This window comes from Solea senegalensis, linkage group LG12 (genome assembly GCF_019176455.1).
Source record: "Solea senegalensis isolate Sse05_10M linkage group LG12, IFAPA_SoseM_1, whole genome shotgun sequence".
NCBI classification, from domain to species: domain Eukaryota; kingdom Metazoa; phylum Chordata; class Actinopteri; order Pleuronectiformes; family Soleidae; genus Solea; species Solea senegalensis.
Window position 1 is genome coordinate 16,861,775 of NC_058032.1, and position 27,930 is coordinate 16,889,704.

General features: G+C 42.4%; 1 protein-coding gene across 6 annotated transcripts in view; it reads right to left on the bottom strand.

The window, feature by feature from the left end:
* Positions 1–1,084: 1,084 nt before the first annotated feature.
* Positions 1,085–27,930, bottom strand: part of tenm2a (teneurin transmembrane protein 2a) — a 206,023-nt gene continuing 179,177 nt past the window's right edge. For 5 of the 6 annotated variants that reach the window (XM_044040585.1, XM_044040584.1, XM_044040590.1 and 2 more), the window contains 25 exons: positions 26,435–26,620; positions 25,415–25,441; positions 21,534–21,680; positions 20,650–20,860; positions 19,280–19,399; positions 17,575–17,836; positions 17,029–17,296; positions 15,641–15,784; positions 14,160–14,409; positions 13,793–13,813; positions 13,436–13,665; positions 12,000–12,154; positions 11,633–11,734; positions 11,181–11,354; positions 10,394–11,031; positions 9,891–10,066; positions 7,054–7,289; positions 6,662–6,958; positions 5,872–6,429; positions 5,511–5,780; positions 4,921–5,331; positions 4,687–4,797; positions 4,293–4,560; positions 3,637–3,767; positions 1,085–3,530 (listed from right to left, as the gene is read on the bottom strand). In XM_044040585.1, coding sequence (XP_043896520.1) covers positions 2,793–3,530; positions 3,637–3,767; positions 4,293–4,560; positions 4,687–4,797; positions 4,921–5,331; positions 5,511–5,780; positions 5,872–6,429; positions 6,662–6,958; positions 7,054–7,289; positions 9,891–10,066; positions 10,394–11,031; positions 11,181–11,354; positions 11,633–11,734; positions 12,000–12,154; positions 13,436–13,665; positions 13,793–13,813; positions 14,160–14,409; positions 15,641–15,784; positions 17,029–17,296; positions 17,575–17,836; positions 19,280–19,399; positions 20,650–20,860; positions 21,534–21,680; positions 25,415–25,441; positions 26,435–26,620 — 6,131 coding nt within the window. In that variant the 3' untranslated portion in view covers positions 1,085–2,792. The remainder of the gene's footprint in view (positions 3,531–3,636; positions 3,768–4,292; positions 4,561–4,686; positions 4,798–4,920; positions 5,332–5,510; positions 5,781–5,871; positions 6,430–6,661; positions 6,959–7,053; positions 7,290–9,890; positions 10,067–10,393; positions 11,032–11,180; positions 11,355–11,632; positions 11,735–11,999; positions 12,155–13,435; positions 13,666–13,792; positions 13,814–14,159; positions 14,410–15,640; positions 15,785–17,028; positions 17,297–17,574; positions 17,837–19,279; positions 19,400–20,649; positions 20,861–21,533; positions 21,681–25,414; positions 25,442–26,434; positions 26,621–27,930) is intronic. The other variant, XM_044040589.1, reaches the window with a different exon arrangement.

A 27,930-nucleotide genomic window follows, 5' to 3' on the forward strand; every position in this document is an offset into this window, starting at 1 on the left:
AAAATGTCATAATTTCATTTGTTTTGTTGTATAAATTAGTTTGTAGTTGTCCATTTACTGCTACCAACACGTAATCTATCCAGTCCAGCTTCTGTTCAACTGTTTTGCGTTTCAAAAATTTGACATGCACAACACTCATTCATTCATTCATTCATTCATTGTATACCCCTTGAGGCTGCTGGTGCCAATCCCAGCTGACATAAAGACGAACAGTCATTTACTCACACATTGGATTGGGATTGGGTAGGGACGGTAGGGACACATCCCTACCAATATCCAGCCACTGCTGTGTAACAGGCACGTGCGCACATAAGGACCAAGGGGTGCTTGAGCCGCTGCCCTTTTTTGCCTCGTATTGAAAAGTGCCCGTGTGTGTTTTTTCAATGAATAAATAAATTCCTGTTGTGCATAGGGATGTCAACAAAAGGCGTTATAAGAACTCCACCACGCAGGTACATGACAGTATAGTGACTTGAGCATGTGACAGACCTATAGATGCATTAACATAACTTTCTTGTGGGGGCCTTCCACTTATTCAACGTGCTTAAATATGAGTCATATTTCAGAAAAGTGCCCGTGTGTGCTTCACAGTAGTATTTTATTTTTGTATTTTTTCTCTATGTTTCACTGTTCAATGTTTCACCTGTTCAGTGTTCAATGTTAAAGTCTTTATATTCAACAATAAATAGCCTGATAGTAAACTAGTGTTTAATTGCTTTTTAGAATTGCAGCTGAATTGCATGTCTTCCAAGCCTCAGTATTATGATAATGTGAATAAACTCACGTTGACCATAATTTGTTGACAATAAAAGAAATGGCAATTACGTAACACTCACCGCCACGCAGGACACACAACTAAGTTTTGTGTTATTAGGGCGAAAGGCGGGGACACCCTGCACAGGTCACCAGTCCACTGCAGGGCCGCATGGAGACAAACAACCATCCCCTCACACACACCTATGGTCAATTTAGAGGGTCCAATTGACCTAACCCCCAAATCTGCATGTTTTTTTTTGGACTGTGAGAAAACCCCCACACACAGGGAGAACATGCAAAGATAAAAGTGAACTACACGGTGCTCAGGTGAAGTAAACAATTATCTTTTATTGTTAAGGTTCTCAGAAGAGTCTCGTTTCAGTGAATGTATAAGAATCATCCTTTGATAATACTGATTTGGTACATTATGACATCCAGCACGAGTCTCTTCACAGTGAGAGGCATCCATTACTGCTACTGCTGTTGGGATCTAGGACAGAAATATCTCTGCTTCCAAAACAAAAACAAACAGCCAAAAACAACAAACTGGGCATTGATATTGTAGATATGGAATATTAGAGTGTCACAAAACTCTAGAGTAGTAAGACCAGCTAAAGATTTTGCACATTACAAGCCACTTCCTCTTAGAAATATAAAACTTGATATTCTGAACAATATTCTACTGTGCTGCATAAAGGTAGGTCTATACACTGTACATCGAAATATATTTCGAAAAAACAGATTTCACAGTTTTAAAGACTTTATTTAAAGTATAAACCGTTTTTTTTTTTGTTTTTTGTTTTTTTAAAACACTTTGTTACATAAATTATTCTTTTTGAGAGTGACTATTATTTGCCCTGGCAGCAAACGGAAATTAATACAAAAACAAAATGAACATTTCATACATTTTTTTTTTTACAAAAGAAAATAAACTCGTCCATCAATGTTCATCTCAAATAGAACTGGTGACTCATTCATGATTGTCATATAGTACTAAGAATAAATAAATAAAAAAAGAATAAAATAAATACTAACTTAAGTATGTTTTCCAGACTCTGTGTATGTGTGTGTGTGTGTGGTGTGTTCTGTACAGAAGTGCCTTGGTGACAGTCTCACAATTCTACCGCGACTGAAACGTACAAAACTACGGCATCTACAGTATACGCAACATCCTGAAATTTAGTGTAGTCAGACACATATGTAGTAGTATGATTCTTGTCCTTGTTTCAAAATAAACAATGCTGTATGATACCACTGTCCACAAATATAGCCATCACTTTTTTTGACTTGTTTTTTTTTGTTGTTTTTTTTTAAGTTTATTTCCTAGTCCGTCAACAGCTTGGATTTGTTCAGCTATGTCGTTTGTTGGTTGGATGTGCGCTGCCTCAGCAGCAGAGGACTGGACCGTGGTGGACAATGGGAGGCCTGAGACAGGGAGACGACTCAAAGTATTGGACAAACATTTAACCTTTCCTTGTCTGCCGCTGTTTTACAATGTCCTCTCAGGTTGTGTAGTTGTAATGGCTGCCCTCTGGAGTGGCTTTGTCTCCACTTTGGTCCCTTTGCCTTCAGTGTCTATTAGAGACAGACAAGCCTTTACTGCAGATGCCAACACAGAACAACTCCACCGTGTGTTCAGGAGCCGTCATTGCCGCTCTCAGTGTGACCCAATAAATATGGGTGAAAATATCACTATCTTTTTTAAAAAGGGGAATCTTCTTATTCATTAAGCAACAGTTTTTAAAGTTCTTCAGTGCTTTTTCAGTTTAAAGTTTTCTCCAAAAAAAACCAAAACATTTGACTCGACTTTATTTTTTTTTGCCTATGGCAGTAAAATTAACAATAATGTGTTTTCGGATAAGTCATTCTTTTCAAAAGTCCCTGCAGCGTTCCGCGAGTAACCCCATTTGTTGGTTAATTCTCGATGGGTTTTGAGAGGAGAAGGCTGGGTAGGAAAAAGGAGCAGGAATTCGAGAAATGAAAATTAGTGGAGAGAGAGGGAACAGTCTTTCCTTCAAGTGAGTTCAGGTGGGCTGTTACCTCTTGCCCATCTCATTCTGTCTGAGGAACTGGATGTTGTTGCTGCTGTCAGCCAGTTCTGGATACTGCTCCACAGGCAGTACATAGTAGCCATCGTAGCCTTGTACTCTACCTGTTGTTAAGAGCTGCTGTCGCTCCCCCTCCGTCCAGAGGCGGCTTCCTCCCTTCCCATCCCTGGCTCTCTGCTGTTCCTTGGCCCAGGCCCCGGCCAAAGCTCTCTGCCTGGCCAGCTCCAACAGTCTTACCTTCTCTTCGTCCACCACGTCCACAGCCAGCCCATACCGAACACTAAGTATTAGCGATGGAACTGCAAACTCGACAGTCACTCCTCTCCTTGAGCGGCCACTCACGGTAACATTGATGCCGCTCTCCAGTGACTTACGCCCATTTGTAAGTCCCAGGGCCAAGAGGTCACTGTCAGCAGAGCCGACTTTCACAAAGTAATGACAGTCCTTCCTGTCCTGAGTGTAATGTGTGCCTTCGAGGTACTGAGCCCCATTGAGCACCAGAGCCACTTTGCGGCTGTCATCGCTGGCCAAAGCTGACACACCAGCAACTACTCGGCCCTCCTTCAATGCCAGCATTACACCACGGCCTATGATGGGCGTGCTGGTACCAAACCAGTGACCTGGCTTGTCCTTTCGTCTGCGTCGTTCCTTGTTGAGGAGACGACCCTCCAGAGCCATGAAAGCCTGGTTGTGACGCTCTGCTGCCTGTTGCACACCAGTGATGAGCTGAATGGAAAAGTCAGATATGTGTTACCACAAAAAAAAAAAAAAGTTAAACAAAAGCTCAATCACCTCTGTATTTGATCAAGATATTGGCCCCTTGTTTTTGTACCTGTCCGTTCTCACAGTGCTGGGTGGCCTGCAGCTCATACGGTGGCTCCACAAAGTAGAGCGTGTGTCGAGGGAAACCTGGGATTATGTTACTGAGCTGGAAGCCAAACATCACGAGCCAGCTCTTCACATCTGCAGCAGGAGAAAGTTAAACAATCTCAAAGTTAAACATTTTTTCAACCAATAAAAAAAGTCAATGTGTGTTGGGCTCCTGTGATTTAGGTGGTGTTTATGTAAAGCCTCCAGCCACTGGGTAACAGTTTGAGGTTTTATGCTGTGCTATTAGGAAATATGATAAAAATATGTATAGTTACATATTTTTTTTCATGTAAAAGCAATAAAATAAAATAAAATACAAATATTCATGGAAAACACAACACGCACTGAAAAAATAAAAAAAATAATTCCAACACAAAAAGTATGTGTTGCAATGTCACACATGGGTGACATGGCTATTTAAAATGTATATTAATATCAAAAGTAGTCACATAAAACATACTCAAATCCATTACAAAAAGCCCCTGTTAATCTATAATACAATTTTAGGTAGTGTGAAAATAAAATAAATGTAAAAGGATATAGATAGATATATTAGATTGAATGAAAATATAAATTCAACCTGAAACATTTTCAATAAATTTTTTATTTGGCTTTTACCTGTGACATAGTTCTTGACATCCAGCATGTCACTGAGGGGGTTGTTGTTCTTGAACATGTACAGATTAAATGGAGACGGATCCTTCCCTATCTTGGGCCAGATGCTATAGTCGGGTGAAGTCCAGCGTCCAGCCAAGACATCGTAGTCACGCTGGGTAAAATGGACCAGCTTGGTCAATGGGTCATAGAGACCACCGTGGAAACCCACTACCAGCTGAAACTCTGGGTTAGAGTCCAGGTACACTTCTCCGTAGGCTGTATATTGCAACTGGGTGACAAAAGTGAAAAAAGAATAAATAAAAAAAGTCTGCTTCTGAAGACTCTTAGTCCTTAAACTTTTTTTTTTTTTGCAAAACTATCAAATAAACAGATTCAAGGCTATTTTGTGTTGTACCTGTTTGATCATCTGTCCATTGCTGCTGAAGACAGCCAGTGGTGTTCCAGTGTTGTCAGATGCTATGTAGTATTCCTCCCCACTGCTCACCTCCATGGCAAACAAATGTCCCTGATGGTGACACAGTCAGAAATTCAATACATATCATGTTTCAGGACAGAGTTTTTGCTGATCTGTTGAAATATAAGGACAAGATATTGTGGATAAGGCGCATCTCAGACTTTGCGTGCTTACCTGCAGGTCATAGTAGAGGGACGAGATATCTGAGCTGGAGTGGTTGAAGATGTGCGTGACCCTCGTCGGGTGGTTAAGATCAGCGTAGAAGAACTGAAGGTGCTGTCCCAAGCTGTTCCTTGTAGACACCCTGCGACCCAGGCCGTCATAGTGATACACAACACTCCAACCACCGGGACCTCGATTGTAGGCCCGTAGTAGCTGACCTTTGGAATTATAGTCGAAGACGTCTGAACCACGTTGGCTGAGGAAGCCATCTTCATCCAGGCGATACTGGACATCGCCCATGCGTGTGATGCGGTCTCTCAGATCGTAGCGGAGTGGCAAGATTCGCGCACTGTTCCCAGGATTCAGCAGATGGAGGTTGCCGTTCAGGTCATAACTGTAGCGCCAGGTGGACCAGTCATTCACCTGGATAAAATGATGAGTTAAATAAATGGGATGTCACTATTTCTTTTTTTAGTATCTTAAAACCATAAATATGACCTAACAACAGCAAGGACAGTGTTATGACAGATTGTGTGAATGAAGTGGAATTGACAGGTTCCACACACGAGACAGCTGCTTTTCACTCCACTCAGAATATTCACCTTGACGCCACTGAGCTGTCCGTCCCCATCATAATCATAGCGGTACTGAGTGGTGTTGGCGTAGGGTCCAATTTTGAGCTCTCTCTTCACCACACGTCCCATGCTGTCATACTGCACTGTCATCCAGTACATGAGTGACCGGAAGATTTCATACTGGACCTCCTTGATGCGACCGTGGGTGTCAAAATGCTTACTCAGTGTCATCACAGCTGTGGTGATGATCTGATTGATGTCGTAGTAAATGACCCCGAACTTTCCAAAGTGCTCCACCTGTGGGAGTGAATAAAAGGTTATAGGAAGGAAAAAAAAGTTATAGGACTCCACAAAAACAGTAGATGAAAGCCAAATTTCTACTCTTTACCTTTCCAGAGATCTCGTCATATCTGTAGAGGTCCACGGGCAGTGGCGTCTCGCTGATGACTGGCTTCATGCTGGCGATGCGAAAGCTGTTGTCGTGGTAGGTGTAGTCAAACCTTGCATTCACCATCCCCTCCTCACTGAAGCGGTAGATCTGCTTGTCAATAAGCGGGCCCATTTTGCGGTAGCGAATGGTGCACGAGAAGCCCCCGCTCTGCAGATTGACCATCTTCAGCACACCAGCTGTCTCGTCGTACCCGAAGGTGACGGCAGTGCTGTCGTACACGATCTCTGACAGCTTCGCCAGCTTGCCGTACTTGTAGAGAACACGGCGGCCGGTGCCTAGATAATGTATGGCCTGGGGTCTGCCGTCCTCGCAGAAGTCATGGATTATGGAGGCGTTGCTTTCTGGGGGGTTGTAGGTGTTGCGGATATAGCCGACTGACACGTGTGTGAACATGGTGTGGCGGGCCACACTGGGCATGGTGACAGCGGACACTTGACCTGAGGCATCGAACTCAAAGACGTACTGTCTTTGGCTCTGCAAGAGCAGCACCATGGACTGGGAAAGACAGGGGGGCAGAATACAGATTAGTATAATCGCATTATCAATGGGTGACTTGCCTTGTGTGAAATAGCACCAGGGTTAGTTTTCTCTGAGCTGACAAATTTCAATCTTAATAAGTGTGAAAATGAAGTATTAGGATGATTCCACTTACTTCTGCAAACACAATGACTATGCTTTCTTGCTACTGCTTCTTAGAGGACAATGTTAAAGATAAAAAAATACTCACTTTGTCAAGGTAGCTGTAGCTCCACACCTTCCCGTCCACAAAAGAACGAGAAAGGATGCGTCCCTGGGGGTCAAATTCAGTCCTCTCGCTCATGCTGCCTCTCTGCAGCCCAACAAGCTGTCCAGTGGTGGAGTAAGACACATTGACCACTGCCAGACTGCTGCTGGGCAGCCACATCGCTGGACGGCCCTGAGCATCGTACATGATGCGCAGCGTGAACTTGCGGTGATCATCGTAAATCTTCTCAGTGCGAGTGTTGCGGTCAAAGTCAATGGAGAGGAGGTTGCGCCCATGAGCCTAAAGAAAAAAGAAAATATTTCTGAGTTGCATTTTATGCCAACATTAAAGATGATATATCTAAAAACATCCAGATCTTAGTTAAAATCACTCACCCGAAGCTTTCTGCCAAAAACAGTGACCTTGCCCTTGGTCTGCTCCTTGCGCAGACGCCACTCAATGGAGTTGAGGCCATTGTCTGTGGGCAGGGTGATGTTCCTCCGACCAATCGTGGGGCTAACAGAACCTGCCAGGATGTGGGGCTCTGTGTGGAAACTGATGCCCATTCCATTGGCGTACATCACTCTCAGGGTTCCATTGTTGCACAACTGATAGCTGTTCCTCACTTGATCTGTAGATGGAGACAAAGAGTGTAAGAGAGAGAGACAAAAGCCACCAAATCACAGTTTGGTCAGATTTATCTGAACACATAGATGTGAGTGAAATTATAAGGTTTTCTATGCTGAGGGGGATCTATTGTGTGGCTACATGGCACCTTCTCATTTAAGTTTTTTCCTTTTTTGGAAAATTGGAAATGATTTAGCTGCACATCTACAGAAAAGTCTGAGTGGTGTCTATTTCTGGGTATTTTTAGCCAAGGGATACAGGAACCCCTGCTCCTAAAAAACCTCTTTAAGAGAATTAAAAGATAATTCCTTGGCTGAATCGCTCATCCTTTTTTTTCAAATAGTGCATGCTCAGTTCCCCGGCAATAAATCAAATTCTTGCATTTAGTTTTCACTAACTTTGATTCCTTTGAAGTCCCAGTGAAACTGACACCATCTTTAGCTTCAGCACCATGTATTCCCTCGAGAAGGTGAATGTTTGGGAGTCGAGAATTACACAAGAGGGCTTTAAATCAAACCCTTCCCATTTGACTCGATTGCGAATAAAGTGATTCATTTCCGTGTCTTGAATTTAAAACAACCAATGCATGTCCTACACAGTCATGATATTTACGAAAAGCATATTGTTTAAAAATCAGTGGAGAAATCTGCAGAGGTGTTGTTATATTTCTGGATATGGATATGTGTGTGGCTCTGCTGACACCGTGTTTGATAGCCTGGAAAAAAAACCCTGAAGCAACTGCAGCTAATGTTAGCATGGCCACGGCCAGCTCCACAGAATCCAAAATACTCCATGGATAATTAAACACAAATAATAATAATGATCATAACAATAATAAAAATAATAGTAATAATAATCATCATCATTGTCAACTTCATCATCACTTTCAGATGAGCTGGTTGGAGTAAAAAGATTTTTTTTCCATTAAATAGTATGAAAAATACTTATTAACCTTAAAACAATACTTCATTATGTGAATTGCATAGTGTTTAAGGGAGATCGGAGATATTTTTGAGCACCAGAACAGAATTCCACGTACAGAACATTAGATGAGATATAGGATCAGTTGAAATGTCGTTCCAAACCCTTCAGGAGAGCAGTTAATGATACAAGGAAATTAAATTGAATGTGCAGATTGTGAAAGTGCAGTGCACCCTCTTTTAAGTTTACTACAGAAAATAAAATTCAAGTCAAGCTTGGAGGCTCGTGACAGTAAGAACCAGCTCATGTCCATTAAATATTTATGAACCGGATTCAAATTCCTACAAACTCCAAAATCTTCTGAATAAAAGTATTCTATAACAGGGTAAACTGACATCCCTCTACAATCTCTGCATCTCTACAAGTTAATGATTCAGTCTGAAACACAAGAATGGAAACAGATAAGCTGAGACGACATTTTCCCTCTGATGTCTGAAAACCGGCATCTTGATCGCACTCAAGTGATTGAAAGTGAGATAAAGTTGTTTTCAGCTCGAAATATCTGGCAGATTCAGAGGGGAGAGCGCCTTTTTTTTTTTTTTTTTTCATTTACAAAAGGTGAGAGGATCAGTGGGTGTCTCCCTTTGAAGCCCCGCCATAAATGACAGTAATCCATAAGGCCAATTTGTACTAAAGCTCCAGGCACATTTTAACAATGCCTCAAACAGACAAGTGAAGCTTTTTCCATTGACTTGGCAGCAACAGCCTTTAGATAAATCTTCTTTGCTCTCTCTGTCTGAACAACCTTGTAATAAAACAGGAGCGAGGGAAAGAGAGAAATGAGAGCTTGAGGGCCAAGGAGAATTCACTGTGCAGAAGTTAATGAAGAGAGCAAGAGAGAGAGCGGAAAGAGAGGGAGATGGTTAAGTGAGTATGTCAGCAGAGAGCTGTGCTGAAACCCACATAGCGCAGTGGAAACCTTAAATGACTTAGATTTCTGTGAACAACTCTTCCTCCTCTTCCTGGAACCTATACATGACATATTCTCTCTGAGGTCTTCAGACGTACGTATATAGCCCACAGCCTCCATTCATACTTTTGTCACACCACTTGCTCTGGTCAAGAGAAAGAAGACAATTACTCCCCACCCCTTCTTCTCCTTCTATAAACAGGCCAAATAGGCTCAGGGATTATGGGAACAGGTTGAGAGCTGTATTTGTATGTTGGTACACGTGTGTGCGAAGAGAAAGCTTCAGGGAAGAGGAGGACTCGAGTCTACCAAAGTTAATGAATTGTGTTCTGGTGATATTCAAAAGCAGGATGAACCCAGCTGGGATTAATGACTATATATTGGTAATTTTACTCCATGAGAGGAAGCGAGAGAGCTGTTTGTGAAAATAATCTCCTGGAGCATGCACATAACTGAGTGAAAATAACAAGACTTTCAATTAGAGTCGGCAGGCCAGTGCATATTCGCCGTCACAGAGGGCGCCTGTGCTTTTGAATACTAAGATAACTTTGTGTATCTCATCAGGCTTATCATGTAAAAAAAAAAAGCCTTTTGATTCTACATGAACCTGTATCTGCCTGAAATATAATTAATCAGACATATGCATATTTAATTTTAATTTTAATTTAATTACTTAAGCTCAGTATTTGTGCCATGACCTGTATGAGGCTCTACCTTGCACCACAGTGTACGAGGCTTCCACGGAGGACAGGTTGGTGATGACAGTGACATCATCATCCCTGCTCGAGCTCTCAATGTCAATGTTGATGGAGCGCTCAATCTCGCGGTGCAAACTCGTCACCATACCCGTGGGGTACGTGACGTTGGTCAGGCGGCCCTCGCTGTCGTACCTAGGGAGTGGGAGACTGCAGTGAGGGCGACTGGCAAGAGAACACATATGTTGAAATGCGCACACACTCAGACTCATAAAACAAAAAACAAACAAAAAAACTACAGGCTGAGACAAAAATAACGAATCATCTCATGGGAATTGGCTGCAGTTATTACAGCAAACACCAGGGGGCAGGAGAACACCATGGAGAGCCCTTGTAATAGGGGATCCAGTAGAACATGAAAAAAAAGTAAAGGATGCAAAATCTCCTTTTGTATTTGAAATAAACTAGGAAAAACAAATACAAATGCACATTCAGACACCTTGCCCTCTATTACATACTTACTGGTAAAACGTGGTCCAGCCAGTCTCATCAGCTTTGGTGGCCAGGAGCCCCGTGTTGCCACTGTAGCCCATCAGAGCCACCTCCTGGCCCATGGCTGACACACTACGCAGCCCCCCTGTGGGGTCCAGACCCAGAGTCACAACTTGATTCTCAGGCAGCAGCACCAGTCTGAGCAGGCCGGCTCCTCCTCCCTGGCCCAAACCATCCCTCCTTACTTTAACTGTATTGTTGCAGTTGTCTACCAGCATGGAGAGCTCTCCGTCAGGGCCGTAGGTAAAATTATAAAGTGGCTCCCCAGTTACCAGGCTAATTGTCTGTATATGAAGCCCGTCTCCATTGAAGACATATAGCTCCTGTTCCCTTGGTGATGCAACCTCATACTGTGCAGATCCTCCATAGCCAACGCTGGACACAGCAGGCCCGGGTCGATTGGCTCTCACAGCTCTGATGCGTATATTGTTGAGGTCTGCAATGAAGAGCGATCCATCGGGGGACACAGCTAAGGAAGTGGGTGAGTTCAAGCCAGCATCGGGGGCATAGCCATCGTCGCCGTAGAAGCAGTTGCAGTTTACGTCATTTTTGCAGTCACAGTCAGAGGCAGCGCCAGCAAGGAGGGAGATTTCCCCATTTGTGTTTACCTAAAACAGAAACACCGACACAAAAGGAATGAGGGGACACAGTTGTTGATCAAAATCACAATAACAGTCAAAACTGAGGTGACACAAAAGTGTCCGAACAACATGGAGAGTCCATAGCAAACTGTGCACTACACTCCTCCATCTTGTACCTGTCTGACACGGTTGATCTTTTTCTCGTCTGTCTCAGCGATGAAGAGGATGCCAGTGTGGGACAGGGCAATGGCGGTGGCGCTCTCAAGGGCAGCATGGATAGCGAGTTTGCTCAGGCTGTAGTCAATACCTGGCACCTGACAATGCATGGGCCGCCCCGCGATGATGCTCACCTGAAGGTAACAAAGGAAAAATAATACAAAATCTGTAATTAGTCCACAACAAATTCCAGGATTTTAATGAATCGAGATTTCAGAGTAGCTTGCTCAAAGTTAAGTCAATAGTAATGTTTCCACCGCTGCAAAACTTGGGAAACTTTCTAACAATTTGATGTTCTACTTCTAAATGAGCTGCCTTAGGAAGCCTAATTGGGACTAAATCCTGTCAAAGACCAATAGTGAGTGTCCACTCTATAGGGTTTGCAGAGGTGATCCAGCCTTATGGTACAGACCTGGTGGTTTTCAGTGATGCGTAGGATGACATTGTTTTCCAAGACATAGAGAGAGTTGTCCATGGGGTTCACAGCTAAGTCTGTGGGCCACTCCAGACGCACCTGGTAGGCAAAAGCAGAAGTTAGACATCGGACAAGATAATATGCTGAGGGGAGTGTTTTGAAAGGATGCCATTATTCTAAGTGACTGCAGTCTTCATTTTCTTTTGATTCATTCATATATCAATGGACTTTTTAATCTCACCTCCTAAATCAGTTTCCCCCTAACCTTCTTGGCTGGCTTCTTTCTGGACAATCATCATAGCTCAGCACTTCCAGCATTATTAGCTCATCATCTATTGTGCTATCACCGAACGCACCGTCGTACCTGGCTGACATCCATGCTTGTGTCACAGCTCAGTGGCCGTATGGCGGTCAGATCGTTGGCCCCAAGCAGAGTGGAGATGATGCCGTTCTGATCCACCTTACGGATCATGGTGGCGTCCACAAAGTACATCAGGCCATTTTTATCCACAGCGATACCTGTCAGAGGGAAGATGAAACCCATGAGTGACGCCTCATAATTCAAACACTGCAGGCATCCCACAGACATTTTAAGTCAATTAAATGTCAGTAATGCCACTGACTGGAAACAGATAGCAGCCCTGACAGCTAAACTGCTCGATGCTTCATTGAATGAGAGGGAAGAAAGTGAGGGTGTGAACAGTGACGCTCTCAGAAAGTCTTTGTTTCGGGATGAGTCATCTTAAATCTGGATGAGTAGATGCGCTCATACTCCTTCCAGAGGGCAATCACAAATTGCAGACAGATTCTTTAGAGGTAAGTGATGAGTTCCTTTTCCTTCCTTACTTCCTACTTCCTTGCTCCTCTTTTTTACTTCACCCCCTCACACTTTGTTTTCACTTGTTTTATCTTTTACCAGGGGCGCAGTATAAGCCTCGCTGGTGTAACAGGCAGCAGACATTCAGACAGGTGTGTTTGTTCGAGGCAAATGTGCCCCAAAATAACTTCACCACAAACTGAGATACACAACAACAGATGGGGGAGGAGGATACAGCATAGCACAGGGCACAGAGCAAATGAGAGAGAGAGAGAGAGGGAAAAAGAATGCTGGGGGTGAGGGGTGAGGGGGGGAATCATAAGCTGATGTGCAACAGCTGACTGTGCTGGTGACAGGTAAGAAGGAATCAGTGCCTCATCGTCACCGATCTCTCCAATCTCCTCGCACAAACACACACATACTGTACTTATACAAAGATCTGCACTGCCACGTGTGTGTGTCTGTGTGTGCACACAGATATGAAATGTGACAGTGTGACATGCTTGACAGTTTGGTGTCACAATGTTCTAAGATCCAATGATCCACGAAAATAAATCAATTAATAAGTTCAACATTAACCTGGTTTATAACCTCCTTCTGTCTCCACCCTGCATTAGTTGAGTCATAAATCTGGGTGCGGTTCAGGAAAAAAAAAATTGATATTCTCTGAACTATAGATTTTGATCTAAGTCTCTCTGCCTGAGAGAGAAAAAAAAATCAAAAAGAAGAAATCAAAAAGGATTATTTGATCTTAATAATTGTTGAATACTATAGAAATGATTAGCATTACTGGCATTATTGCTCTGATAATTTCTTACAATTCAATATTACATCTTTAAATTTCTATTTTGTGTCCAAAACAACAGTATGAAAACAAAGACAATTTACGTAATGATGATAAAAAAACCCCAGAATAGAAACAGGAATCAGATGATATACAAATAGTTCCTGAGGTTCGTTTTCTTTTCTTGGCCATGACTCACCTTTAGGGCTCATAAGTGTTGCTTCAGTGGCTTTGCCGCCATCGCCGCAGCGTTCATCAAAGGGCAGACACTGCTCCCCTGTCCCAGCAACCACCTCTGCATTGTCTGACAGGGGCCGACCTCCTGTTACTGACCGAACACGATAAATTCTTCTGGAGTTGGTGTCTGAGATAAACACTGCCCCAGAAACAGGATCCACAGCCAGGAAGTACTTATGGGTTGGATTGTTACTATGACAACAGACAATGGTAATTAATATAATGTCAGCTGGTTTGATTTCATATTTTTCAGAGAACATGGTTTCAACCACTGATGCTGTAGGTGCAGGAATGTAATTTATAATTATAAGGATCTCACCTGTGTCGGAAATCTTTGTTCCTACAGAGGAGAGAGTGAGATAAAAGAACAAAACAAATGTTATTTCACAGTCTGCAGAGAACAACACATATCTGGGTTTTAACATGGGTAAAAACGCCCTGGAGAAATGATATCTGTGTATGTCTGTCTCCCCATCCCCTGCGTCTCACCTTATTCTCTCTGTTTACAATTCTGCATGCCCTGAAAACATCCCATCTTTTCCCCTCTGCTTCTCCCACCATGCAACTTTAATCTGCCCAATTGATCTTTTATCTATCAGTATCTTTCATCCTTTCAAATGTATTTTTAACACACTTTCTTTTTTTGTACTTTCCTTTACGTAACCGATGTGGTTTGGGGGTTTTACCTTAACTCCAGGATGGCAGTCGTGTTCATCGATGGGTAGACCCTGCGTACAAAGTTGAGGTCACCGACATAGAGGCTGCCGTCGATGCCCATTGCCAAGGCAACAGGCGCCAGCAGCTTGTTACCGTCTGCGAGGCCGTTACAGCTGGGACAGGAGATACTGCGCCTTCGGCCATTTCCCATGATGCTGGTGATAACAGGGGGCTGCTCAGTCACAAAGATGTTTTCACCACTGCCCTTGTGGAGGATACCTGGTGAGCAGAGAGGATGACATATTTTATAAAGACATTTATGTTTCCAACAGGATTCATTCTAATAATGTTTTTTTAATATAGAATATCATGTCAGAATGTCACTTTGTTCAACACAAGGTCAATGACTCTCCCATCAACCCTAGTGGTCAGACAAAAATATTAACATGCAAGATTTCTAAACTAAAATATGATCAGGATACAAATTGGACCAACTGAACACAGTTTAACTGCTAGCATTGTTATAGATTCTTAGTTTTAAAATCAACTTAAAGTTGTTGGGTGTGCATTTGTTCAGTATAGATCACTTAGTAATTCTGTCATATTTGTCTAAGCACCAGGACTGTAGCATTTCACCATTCTCAGGGAAAACATGAGCCTGGAAACCAGACCAATAAGTCAACGAGATTGTGTTTATTTGCTCTTGCAGATGGGTCTGGACTCTCTGACCAATTTCCATCTCCGCTGCAACTGGTCAGGCCAATCACAGCCAATTATCTAAGTGAGAGTGACTAAAGCAGGTTTTCTGGTAACCAAGGCGGTGGAAGTAGAGATTATGAAATGAGCTGCAATACATTTTCTCAAAGGAAGAACAAACAACAAATACAAATTGGTCTGGCTGTAATGTCAAGCAATAAAACATTACATGAGGGCATGAGGGAGGTGTGGACGATTCCCAGACTTCTAAAAATACCTCCACACCCCACTGGTTCTTTGGTTATGTCCGTTCCATTAGCACATTGATTGTCACAGCAGGAGAATGAGTGCACCAACCCATTTATTTTTTTCATGCATTTTGGCATTACTGCAGAAAAACTGAAAAATGGTGCTGCAGAAAATGCAAGAATACTGTAACTCCCACTTGTCCATCTCCACCGAGATCCTGAATTAGGCTTCTGGCCCCTACTCCCTGACCCCCTGCCTCTGCTCTGCTAGCTTCTGCTGATTGGTTGGTATACATGTTCTCTCAGTGGGGCTCGTGGGAGTGTATGAAGGAGTCTGACTGGGAGAGAACACACTCTCTACCTGTGAAAATCCCCACTGACAGGTAAAAAAGGTGCCTGACAACTAAGTGTGAACCACTGAAAGAATAGAGCCTCCCAAAGGCAATAGCAAATTCAGAGATATACAGTACTGCAAACCTGCTTCATGTAAAAACTGGCTAAATATAAACGAGAAGGAGAAATCTGAGCTTATTTGTGTTTAATATGAGATGTGCAAGTATACATACTACTGCGTGTGTTGAGTATATGGTGTTTGTTGAGTGACCAGCCGCCCAGATTGGTGGGATCCAGTTCATAGCCTTGCAGAATAGCTGTCCTCTTCTCCCAGAGGATGAGGCTGGCACAGGACTCATACTCGTAGCCCACTGACACTATGTTATATAGGAGAGGGTAGAGTGGTTGGGAAAAACAGGGGGGACACAAGAAGTGAGGAAATAACGAGCATAAATATAAAAGAAAAACAAACACACATCATACTGAGAGAGGCAAAGAAAACCATCATTAGAACATAGCCTATATAAAGTATTTAAATTGTCTTATGGGTAACACACAGTAGCTAGTTAGCACCTGCAATAAACCCTGCACTCACATTGAACTAACACTTTCACATGCTGCTAAATCAATTAAAAACCTTGTTAATTGGATCGATTGCCTGATGGGGCTTTAATTCTATAGGCCACACCGGTTGCCATGGTGAAAACTGCTGGTGGAAATATAAGTCCCAGTCACACGTGCTGAAAGGAGCGTGAGATCTCCCGAATGCTTTTTAAAACATATTTACATGCATGTGAAGGAATATTTGTATGTGCTGTGTATCATGCAAGTATGTATATATACACACACACACACACACACACACACTCAAATGCGCACTATAAGTGTGCATGAATGGTGTTGCACTTGTCAAAAGGAAAAGTGTGTTAACACATCAACTCCCACTTGAGTCACAGTGAGAGTGCTATTACTGGCACCTTTTCGGCATCGTTGCAACCAACAGTGTACACCGCCTGCTTCTGTATCCACAGTTAGCAAACAATAACCTGATTTAAAGAAACACATATATGCTTTACTTTATTTGAACAGAGTAAAATTACAGCTGCGCCAGGGAACTATGGGATTTTTGACTGAATGTAATTTCACAAACTGAATGCCCCTCATGAATTTAGTCCACACTGAAGCCCCAGATGTCCACTGCATCTGTGGCCTGACAGCAGTGTTTGGCTGACAGCATCTGTGAGCGACTGTGACGGCAGACTGTAATAGCACTGTGGCTCCCCAGGACTCCTGCTTCCTGCTCCAGTAGCTAACTCCTAACTCACCCTGATGGCTAATAACCCTTCAGCACAGTTACAGCTGACTGAACCAAACGCCGCCTCAATGAAAAATAGACGTCTGGAAAAGAAGCACTTAACTGCGGCTATACCGAGGAGTGGACGCAGGCCGAGTTTCTCGGGGTATTATCTCTTTCAAGCTTTCTAATTAGCACTCTCTCCCTGTGTTAGAGAGAGCACTGTCTTGCTGGTAGTTTCTAATCTATTTAGTGAGTACAAGCATGGGAAAAAAATGCTGCCTTCCCCCCAAAACAGCTTCTCCTCCATCCATTCCTTCTACTTACCGACAGCTTCAGAAAGCCCATAGACCCTCTGTCCATATGCGTCAGTTTTATCCCAGATGTAGGTATAGGCCAAGTTTGGTGAGGCGTGGAACCACTTCTGGAAGAGGTGTCCCTCCACTGCTACCATGAGGTGAACCTTGAGCAGGCCCATAGACACCACAGCTGGAGTCATGGTCACCTTGAGCAGGGAGCGGTAGCCCTGTGTCCTGGAGCTGAGGTAGCACAGCTTCAGGCTAGTGCCAGGCACCTCGATCTGCTCATGCAGCACCTGGAAGACAAAAAGACAAGATGACAGGAGAGAAGGATTAGGGGGGATTAGAGAGTGAGGGAGTAATGGGGGTCACGCTTCCACTGACGGCTGAAGGACAAAAAAAGGGGAAAAAACAATGGAAGCAATAAAGAAAGAGAGGAAGAGAGAAGAAATGGGGGGAAAGAGACAGGAAAAGGGAGAGAGAGCTACAAGAGGCAGGCATACAGGAGAGTGGGAAGAGAGCAAGGGAACCAGAAGGAAGATTAACCGGCTGCCAGAGGTCAGTGGTACTGCACCTGTGTCTCCGGTATGATGGGTTTCTCCCCTGGTTTGGAGCTGAAGAAGGAGGAGAGAGGGGATGCAATCACAAGAGGGTCAGGCCTGACGAAGCCGCTCAGATCACAGCCAGGGATCGTGTTCTCTTCTGTCTTAAGCACCAGAGTGTCCATAGCATAAAACTGGCTCCAGGGCAGCCACACGGTGCGCTCCTGGCTCAGGAAGGGGGCACGCTGGAACCGCAGAGTCAGTGATGCACCACCGTTAGCTATCAGGTCAAACCTGGAGAGGTTTGCAAGAAGAGGATGGGAATGAGGTACAGGTGGGGAGTGCTGTGGTGGGTGGACTGTTAGTTGGTCTCATATACAATGTAAGTGATTCTCTTCCTCTAACTCAAAATTTACTCCACTGCATAAGAAGAAATAATTCAACACAAACACCTGGAATAAATATTTCAACAATGTGGCACGACAAACTTTCACAACATGCTTTTCTAACAACAGTTACAACAGTTACAAGCCTGAAACATGAACATTACAATGTGATTTTATTACAGTAGATGATCTCCTTTAATCCACCTCTGCACAAATCATGGTCAGAAGCTGTGGGCTAATGATTAGTATATCAAATACACACATTAAAATATCCTAGGACAAATTGGCAGATCTTGGTAAGTGATGTGGCTTAAATGACTGCAAGAAAAATAGAAGGTCGGGTAGGGACATTAGAACATGTCCATACGTCTCTGAAACTCGTGAATAACTGCCCCCTGAAATTTAAGGCCTATTAAATGTTACTAGAAGTTCAGATGTTTCAGCTACAGCTTGGCCTAACAGGGAGAAAATGCTGCAAAAAAACGATTTATAAGACAGAGAGACAAGTGCTCAAACAACCTGAGACTGGAAACACAGAAAGTGTACATTTAATGAGCAGAGGTCAGACTGGGGAACCAATGAATCACATTTTGGAAAGAAAACATGTTATGGATGTCAGCCAGGCATAAATTCAATTTAACTTGTGGGGAGAAGAAATAGACAGAAAAGTCAAATTACAGCAGAGCAAAAACTCTGGAAGCTGGAAGTTGTGAAGGAGAAACATCATCAGGTGGTTTATCAAAGTTTCTTTCTTAAAAAACAGTGCCTGTTAAAGCAAAGGATTATTGTTCATGAACTGAATCTTTAATTACAGAAAAAAACATTTTCATTGTAATCTAAATATATTGCAATTGCTATTGTCACTAGGGATGGCTCGATACCACATTTATGTGTCTTATATTGATACCAAAACCAATATCACAACACTGAATTCCTACTGATATCAATATCAGCCCAATACAGTTTTTTTTTTAACCCTTTGAAACACCTTACCTGGAGATAACACATTTATGACATTTACTTTTAACCATTTACAAACATAATGCATAACTGAATGGAAGACATTTAAATTTAACTCATAATTTAACCTATATTTAGGGTTAATGGTTTTCGGCCAGTATCGGATTGATACTGATACTGAGCACCGTTTCAAATCGTCCCTAACTGTCACTGAAGGAAACAGTGAGTGCCCTCTTGGGATCATTATACACGTTTCATGACATCTAATCTGATCTAATCTAATCTAATCTAATCTAATCTAATCTAATCTAATCCAATTTAATCATGCAGTCCATGTGGTGAGGTAGTTTCAGAGTCTCAGCAAAGCATGCTGGGTAGCTGTTGTACATACATTCCATCCTGCCGCGTCAGCGTGTATCCGTAGTGAGGATAGTTGACAAAAGACACGTTCACCCCCACCAGAGGGGTTCCATCTGTAGTCAACACCTGACCCCGGATTAGAGATGTCAAACTGGAAGAGGACAGAAGAGACAAGAGTGACGAAGCGGTAGTCAATCCATCAGTCTAATCTTTCTAACCATCAATCATATTGGTTTGATGAATCACTCCATCTTTCAATCATCCCATTTCCCCATTAATCAATTACTCTGGTCCTCTATCAGCCATTAATTAGAAAAAAAATCAGCAAACCACCCCATCTAGAATAGCTCATGTCAATCATGCAAACAAACCATGACAATATAGATGGATATGTGTGTGTGTGTGTGTGTTTGTGTGGCTGCATCTCAGAGAACTGATGCACACAGAAAGACATCTAAATGTTTAAGTGCATCATCACTTTGATGAGTTATTTCCTTTGAAACATCTGATGTCTGCGAGTGTCTGTGTTTACAGATGCTGACAAGAATCAGCACCATGGACAGCACTTCACAGCTCTACTGAATCTAAGGGGGAATCTTGGCTTGGTCTGCTTTTAGCACTGGGATTTGTTAATGTCTTGGCTGCTGGCTCTGGTCTGAAGTCTGTTTGATATTTGTGATGTATTTATATTATGTATATATATGTATTATGATGAATCTATAAAGTCAGGATATTATTCATGGTATTTATTCATCCACACAGACGCCAAACTTTCTGAGGCCTTATCAGAACAGAATATTCCCTAGACAGTCTTTTTCTTTTTCGTTCTTAAAAACTTTTCCATAAACATCTTTGTAAGTAAGACCATTACTGTACTTTATAAGTTTTTATTTTTGTATTTTTAGAAACTTTTGTATGTTTGGAGACTTAATTCTGTAAAAACATCTATTTTATAAACTGCTCAATGTTAAAGAGAATATTTTTTTACTCCTTTGTGACTGCATTAAGCATTTTCAGAGTTTTAGTGTTGTCGTTAATCAGAACACTTTTGTTGATTCACTCTCAGATGTATAAATATGTATAACGGGTAATTTGGTGGAGCTAATTAACGGGAAAGATGTGTTCTGTTATTCATGAACATTTCAATTGTGTGTGATTTCAATCTAATTAATTATTTTCTCTTTTTTTTGCTATAATAAACTAATGACATTACATTACACTATGTGTTTCTGATACTTTTACATTCTGAAAACACGTGTGTTTGCGGTTGACTGAGTCTCTTGCTGGTTATGGTCTGATGTTACACATATGCATCTGACTTTGTGGTTGTGTAGGATACCACTGGTGGCACGGATGCTAATGCTTGTAATTATATACATTTGTTTGTGTTTCTTGCCATACCTGGAGTTGAATGGGTTTTCCCCAGGGATGATGTGGGTACTGTCCCGTCCCACAAGCATTTTGACACGGTCGTAGAAAGAGCGGACATGGGGCTGAGACATCGGGCTCTGCTGGATGATAAGGAGAGGGTCCCGGGAGCCACGGCACAGTGGACTGTTCTGACAGGGACTCTGGATACAGCAGTCTGGGTCCATGCAGTCTGTGAGTCCATCTGAAACATGAGCAAAAGAGTTATGAGAATGATCAGGTTTTTAGGGATTTTTCATTAGTTTTAGTTTTTATTTAGTTATTACTTTTTATTTTTTAAAATTAGTTTGTTTTAATTAGTTTTTAGAGTGGGTTTGCAAGTTTTTTTTATTAGTTTATATTGTTTGTGTTATAATAAGTACTATGTGTCATAAAAACCCAACAAATGACCCATGTATTAGGACACAAGAACAGTCATCCCTGAATCAAATATAACAAGAACTTAGACTGCTGTGTAAAATGTGCATGATAAAGTGTGTGTCAGGTAAAAATCAAATAGCCATCAGACTAAAGGCACACATGAGCCTAATGTAAATAATAATAAATAAACCTCATGAGACGCATCACATTGTTTGTGAGCCAGGAGTCTCAGGATCTCAATCTCAACAATAAACCCAATAAAAGACGAGAGGTTTGATTCACTTCGATGAACAAAATCAAACCAATAATGAATGTTAGGTTTAACTTGCATAGCCTTATGTCCCACATTGTAAACAAATACATATTTTAAACAAATTACTGATGTAGTGCATTGATAATCTGCATTTCTCTCACAAAGAGAAGTTTGAATTTTGAAGGCTGTCCTCATGAAACCCTCGTGTTAAATCCAATGCATATGCAAGCACTTTTTTTTTCACCTCCTTCGTTGTCCTTGTTGTCAGCACAGGAGGTCTCCATGGCGACACTGCAGCCGGGGCCCCTCCAGCCAGTCTGGCATTCACAGTGCCAGCTCTGCTGTCCCATGGTGCACTGGCCGTTCCCGTTACACAAATTAGGACAGCCGTCTGTGAGGAGAGGACAGGGGAGAGGGGAGGAGGGAAGGGGGGGAGGGAGGGAGGGAGGGATGATGAGAAGGTGATTCTTGTTTGTTTTATTATAACTGATATACAGATGAGCACACGCAATCTCACTCTCTCTCTTTCTATCCCTCTCTCTCTCTTTCTCACACACACGCACACACAGGTGTGCTGATATGATTAGGATAGATCGATGAGTCTCACTCAATTTAATAAACACACAATAGCATATTGTAACTATTGACTGTTCAAGAATCAATTTAATACAGCAAGTCAGTGTTTATGGACACCTTCCCATCTGTACATCTCTGTACCTGTGTGATATCTGCTAATGTGTGTGTGTGTGTAAAAGAGGTGAATAGATCATTTCATTCACTTACTTGATAGAGCCCCACCTGATCATCTCTCTCTCTCTCTCTCACTCACTCTCTCTCTACTGCAGTCTCTCTCTCTTACTCACAATCCAGTGTAGATAATGGGATTCTGATGGGCTGAGAGCAATGCTTTCTCATGAGAAAATGAGATTATGTTTGGAGTGTGTGTTCATGTGTGTGTACGTGGACTAATATACCTTTATGTTAACTTTTGCAAATAAGCACTGCCCTGGAGCCAAGCAAGTTCTGTAACCAGCATGACAAACTCACCCTCACTCTAAGAATGGCTTTAAGGCAGAGAAAGACATTTTGAGGCAGTTTTGATAAAAATCTCAGAATTGTCAGCTTTCTGATGTTACCGAAGGTATACGTACAAGATTGTTTTGGTGCCAACAACTTCCTGGAGTTTGTTGTCATCCTCAAGTTTGTCAGTGAGCCGGCAGAGACTCAAGGAATTTGTTGTTTGCTGCTTGGAAAACATAATCCCGGTAAGATCACAACTGTGTGAGCCTTTCCCAGTTCTTTATGCTAAGCTGTGCTATTTGGCTGCTGGCGCCAACAGACATACTGTGTGAAACTGTACGTTGTGATCCACTCTCAAAAAGAATGTAAAGCCATTCCTTTCTAAGATTACATCTTGGGAGAATGACTTAACTAAACAGTGTCAAAAGAATAACAATAAATGCTTCAGTGTTCATTGCCTGTAAATGTCTTTTACAAAAAGGCCTTGAACTCCTCGACTAGGTGATCACTTTCCTGTATCAGTCTTTATTGCATCTCTCTACCTGTGACCTAAGATGATTTGTTTGCCACATTATTATGTATCAGGTAGAAGGATGATGCCACACGGGAACAATATTTTCACCGGCACGAGGGATCCCAGACAAACTTTGTCACTCTGATTTTGTAAATGAGGGAACGGGACGTGGCTCTCTTTAATTCTAACCATAGGAGATGGAGACAAAGACGGTGTTGACTGATAAAACAACACATGTATACACACAAAGGTACTCAGTCACAAACTCACACCCAGCGCGATGAACCCGAGAGATGTGACCTATGTTTCTCACTCGGGCTGTTGTGTGCTGACATAGAGTAAGAATGGGCCGATAAAAAAAAAAAAGAATATGAAATGCTTTTCACTGAATCCCGCTCAACAGATTAATGAACATATTTTCCCTGCAGTTGCACTGTAATATTTTGCCCTCTAACAAATCGTTGCATCAATAAAGCCATGCATTATGAATACAAATAGTGCAATCTTAGCTGTGGCAGCAGCTAAATTAACAGGCTTTTCTTCCCGATTGGCATTTCATCATACTATGTCTCAACAAGCACCAGGCGATGAGGGAAAGTCAACAAAGGACTTTTGAGAAAGAAGGCGTGCCATCTTGTTTGAACTCCAAATAAGAGGTGGGCTGAGGGCAGAGACGCTTAACCAAGTTTTTCATCTCAACAAGAGGAATCAAATCAAAGGTTTTTATCTTTAATTATTACCATTTTCTGCATCAGGGGACTGCTCATGACACTATATTAACAGTCAAACTGGAATAGATTGTCCCCAAGTATTGAGCTCAGGGAACAAAGGCAGTTAGCAGTGATTGCCTGTTAAATGGAGTTGCCATTTAAAGCAGCCAAATACTTATGAAGCACCCGGACAGGACAATCCATAGTGGGCATTGATCGGCTTGCCTGGGCAGGCCGGCACGAGGCTCCTCTCTCTTTAATGCCAGGGCCCAGTCGATACCCCCTCATACTAACAAGAATAAAGTGGGATTTCAGAAACTATTAAGCCCACCCTCCTCACTAATGTAGTTGGACTCTGATGAAATCCCCTTAAAAAGGAGAAGAAATTGCCTTGGGTTATGGGTCAGCACACACACTCTGTGTGTGCTATGCACTGTGTGTGTGTGTGTGTGTGTATGGGGAGGGTCTTATTGTGTAAGACTCCGGGGAAGGATGAGAAAGAGAACGTTAGACACAGTCAGAGATAGAGAGATAGAAAGAATGAGACCAACGTGTATAAGTGAAACTAAGTCGAGACATTGTGCAAAAAGTTCCACCGTTCTTTCTATTCCCTCTGTTTCTAACTCTAAAGGTCATAAAGTAAAGGTTACAGCCATAAATCCAAGGCTCCTGCTTATAGATGAACCAGATACTGTATCTCTGCACTTTTTCAGTTCAGGCTCCACTCATCTATCCCTATTCGTATGAAGCTGCCTTAGGAATTGCACTGATTGCTTCCCACCACATGTTCTTTCACCTGTCTCTTTACTTCCCTTTGATTCCATCTGTTCCTCTTGATTCTTCCTCTCGGTCTCTCTTTAACCCTGTGATTTACCTTTCCTGTGTGCTGGCTCCTCTTGAAACAATGAGCACTATTCCATTAAGCGTAGAGGGAGAGAGGACACTCTCAGCAGTGCTCCGGGGACCTGCACTGTCAGGCAATCTGTGCTGCTCTGTGTAACCCAACTAAAGTTCAGCTGCAAAGGCTGTGTCTATTAAGTATTCTTGTTGTGCATGTGAGACAACTCACCCTAGACCTGCACCCTTTTCTGTTTGCATCAATGTCTCAACCCTTATCCATGATTCTATTTATCTTTGTGAGATCTAAGCTAAGCTGTTTGGGTTGTTTTTTTTTCTTGGCCCAGGTTGGCAGGGATGGGATAGATAAAAAAAAACAAAAAACCCTGCCATTAATAGTATGCTCGCTGAGTCACAAACACACCAATGTGTGTGCGCGCGAACACACGCACATACGTTCACAAAATGAGTTTATTAGCCACTCTATCATGGCGGTTGCCACAAATACCCAAATGTAAACACACACACACTCGGCAACTCTGTATTTTTGACACCACATTGCAGCCTCGCATCAGTGGTCTATGAAATTCCCCAATTACAGTACCTCCAAAGTTCTTTACAGCTTTCATCATTTTCTCCTCGTGTGAATCAGGTGTTTGCGCGGTACATGACAAGAATACCTGAGCAGGGTTATGTGTTTGTGTTTCCACATTAGAAATATGGAGAAGAACACGCTCACACGCATGCACAACCACACATTCACAGCACAGCCCCCGCTACACTGCTGATATACCACACTAGGCTCTACGGTACCCCACAACACGTCTAGGCTCAATGACAGCTAACCCCTGCTGGAGTGCACTGCAGCTCTAAATGGCAGTGCACTACATATGGGGGAGTTATCATTGAGGCTGGCACCCGGTTCTATAGACAGATAGCACCACAGAGTCTACAGAGCCAAGCCAGGCCAAAACCCACAGATGCAGCAGCTAGCTTCTACCACCACAGGCTAAGAAAACAAAACACTAGAGTCAGATACGGTACCTGCTTTGTCAACCATGCTCCCATGGTCTGCAGTGGGAGAAAACGTGCAAAAAGGTAAGAGATGGGGAGAGTATATATTTATTTTTAAAATGAATGCAAGCAACATCATGCAGAGCTGAAATGAACAACAGGCAGGCTGAGATAAGCTATACGCTGAAAGTGTCTGATACTTGTGAAATGTGCTTTGCGCCAAGCTTAGGCCTGACAACTCTTTCATCTTGGGCTGATGCTGCAGTCAAAGCTGCCCTACTTTCTAATGGGGGAAATGGGGAGATCATAAGCTGGTGTTGTTCCCCTGTGCATACGTATGAGTTGGCATGCGTGCACAATGTATGCATGTGTGTGTGTGTGTTGCTTTGTTTTTTGGTATTTATTTGTTGGTGTGTGTGTGTGTGCGTGTGTCAGATGGCAATCACAGTGCTTGTGGTGACAGGGAAATGAGACATCGTGTCTCAAAGCACTGTGGGTGAATCAAAGGAAGCTGGCACTCATCCATCCAAAGTGACAGTGATGTCAATATGAGACAGTGGCTGACATAAAAAGTCACACTCATACGTATATACGCACATTCGCACACACTGGCACAACTGTGTGCATGCACACATACACAAACAATGTCGGAGTTATTTTCTGATCACAGTGAGGTGAAGAGTTTTACCTTTATTCGCATATCTTTAATGCTTCAAAGGCCATAGGAACTAAGATTTGTGGAGTCTGCAGTTGAGAGGCAACCTAAAAGCAGCTAAATCCTGCTCCTTTGTAATCCACCCACCCCCACTTCAAAGACGTATGCTCCTCTCCTCTGTGTTCGCCCGCCTCCTGCATCAACCCCGCTCCTCAATTCCCTGAGGTCTCCCTCTTGCCTTCACTTCTCATGTCCAAATTCCTCTAACAAAGTGGAAAGGAGCTGCCACTTTAGTCTGACTTGGTGCTGGTGATTCTGTGCACACCCACATGCTGACACACAACAAACACACAACAAACGCACACACACACACACACACACATAGAGGTGCTTACCGATGGTGCAGTGCTCCCCGTTCCAGCCCTGGTGACACTGGCACTTTCCGTCCTTGCAGGTACCGTGTTTAATGCAGAGTGGGTTGCACACACGCTGGTCACAGCCTGCGCCAGTCCAGCCCTCCTCACAGCGACATGCTCCACCCATACACACGCCGTGGGTCCCACAGTCGACTGAGCAAACCTCTGAGGGCAGACAAAAACAATCTGGATCACAAACACTCCTGGACTCGAAGGCTGATAAGGTTTGTAGGTTAATAAGAATTTGCAGGTCAAATTAGATGAGTTGGGAACACAAAACACAATTTTGTAAAGTAAAAAATAAATAAATACACAAAGTGCTTAACAAATGTATCAGACCACCACCACCCAAAGCCAAAGCTGCCCTAAATTAACAGCATTGGTAATTTAAAATAGATTTTTTGTTTCAGTAATGGTAATATAACAGCTGTAAGGCTAAGAATATAATTGCAATTATTATCCATGAATTCAATACTATTTTACAAAAACATTTCTTAATTTAGATGTCAAATTGTAGTTATTTACTTGCATTCCTGAACAGAAAAAAACATTTTAGTGGTTGAATGTTTATTAATTTTAATAAATAAGAGAAGCCCAGTGAGCTTGTGTATAAAAAGGTGAATCCAGTTTATTTGCCAAATATAACAATAACATTTTTTGTTTAAAAAAAGTTTTTGAAACAAATTAAAAACAAGAAAACATAAATATTCTAAACTCTTTTTTTAAACAACTAAAAATGTTATTGTATTATTGACATGGTACTATATTATTATCCCATAATTAAAACTGCATTACTAAATTATTACCCTACTAGTGTACATAAACCTGACTATATTCTGAAATCACAGCGTAACACATTCAAGGCTGTAAAAGCATCACATAGAAAAACAAACCATATTTACACATTACAAGCAATTAACATTTGGAATAGATGAGGTTTTAAAAGTGGCTTGAAGGTGGAAAGTGCTGAACAATCTCTCATGGGTTTAGGGAGGAGTTCCACATGGAGGAGGCAGCGATTGAAAAAGCTCAATAAAACATATGGGAGGTGGAATAAGACATCTAAAAACTTTCACTTTTAATCCCAGTTTGGCCAGGTTTAAACTGCAGATAAGTGCTATATCTAAAACACGCTAACAAGGAACACGATTATCTAGGCAAATGCAAAAAAAAGAAAGAAAAGGCTTCCAGTGAAGTCTGCAAAACAATCAAAGCCACTGAACTGCACTAAATACAATTCTCCTCCATGCACCTTCAATTAAAATCAGAGATAGTAGTTCTGTGATGACGGGGTTTATTTCCTGAGCCTCGATTACTGTTTCTCAGATATTGCAGGCAGCGGCGGCGGCGGCGCATGTGGTGAGATGTGACAATCCTGCTCATGTGTTGAGGACACCCAGTGTGCGGGGAATGCAGTATGTACAGATGTTTTGATACACACTCGTCGAGGTATCCTGCAGCGTGGAACAATGTTT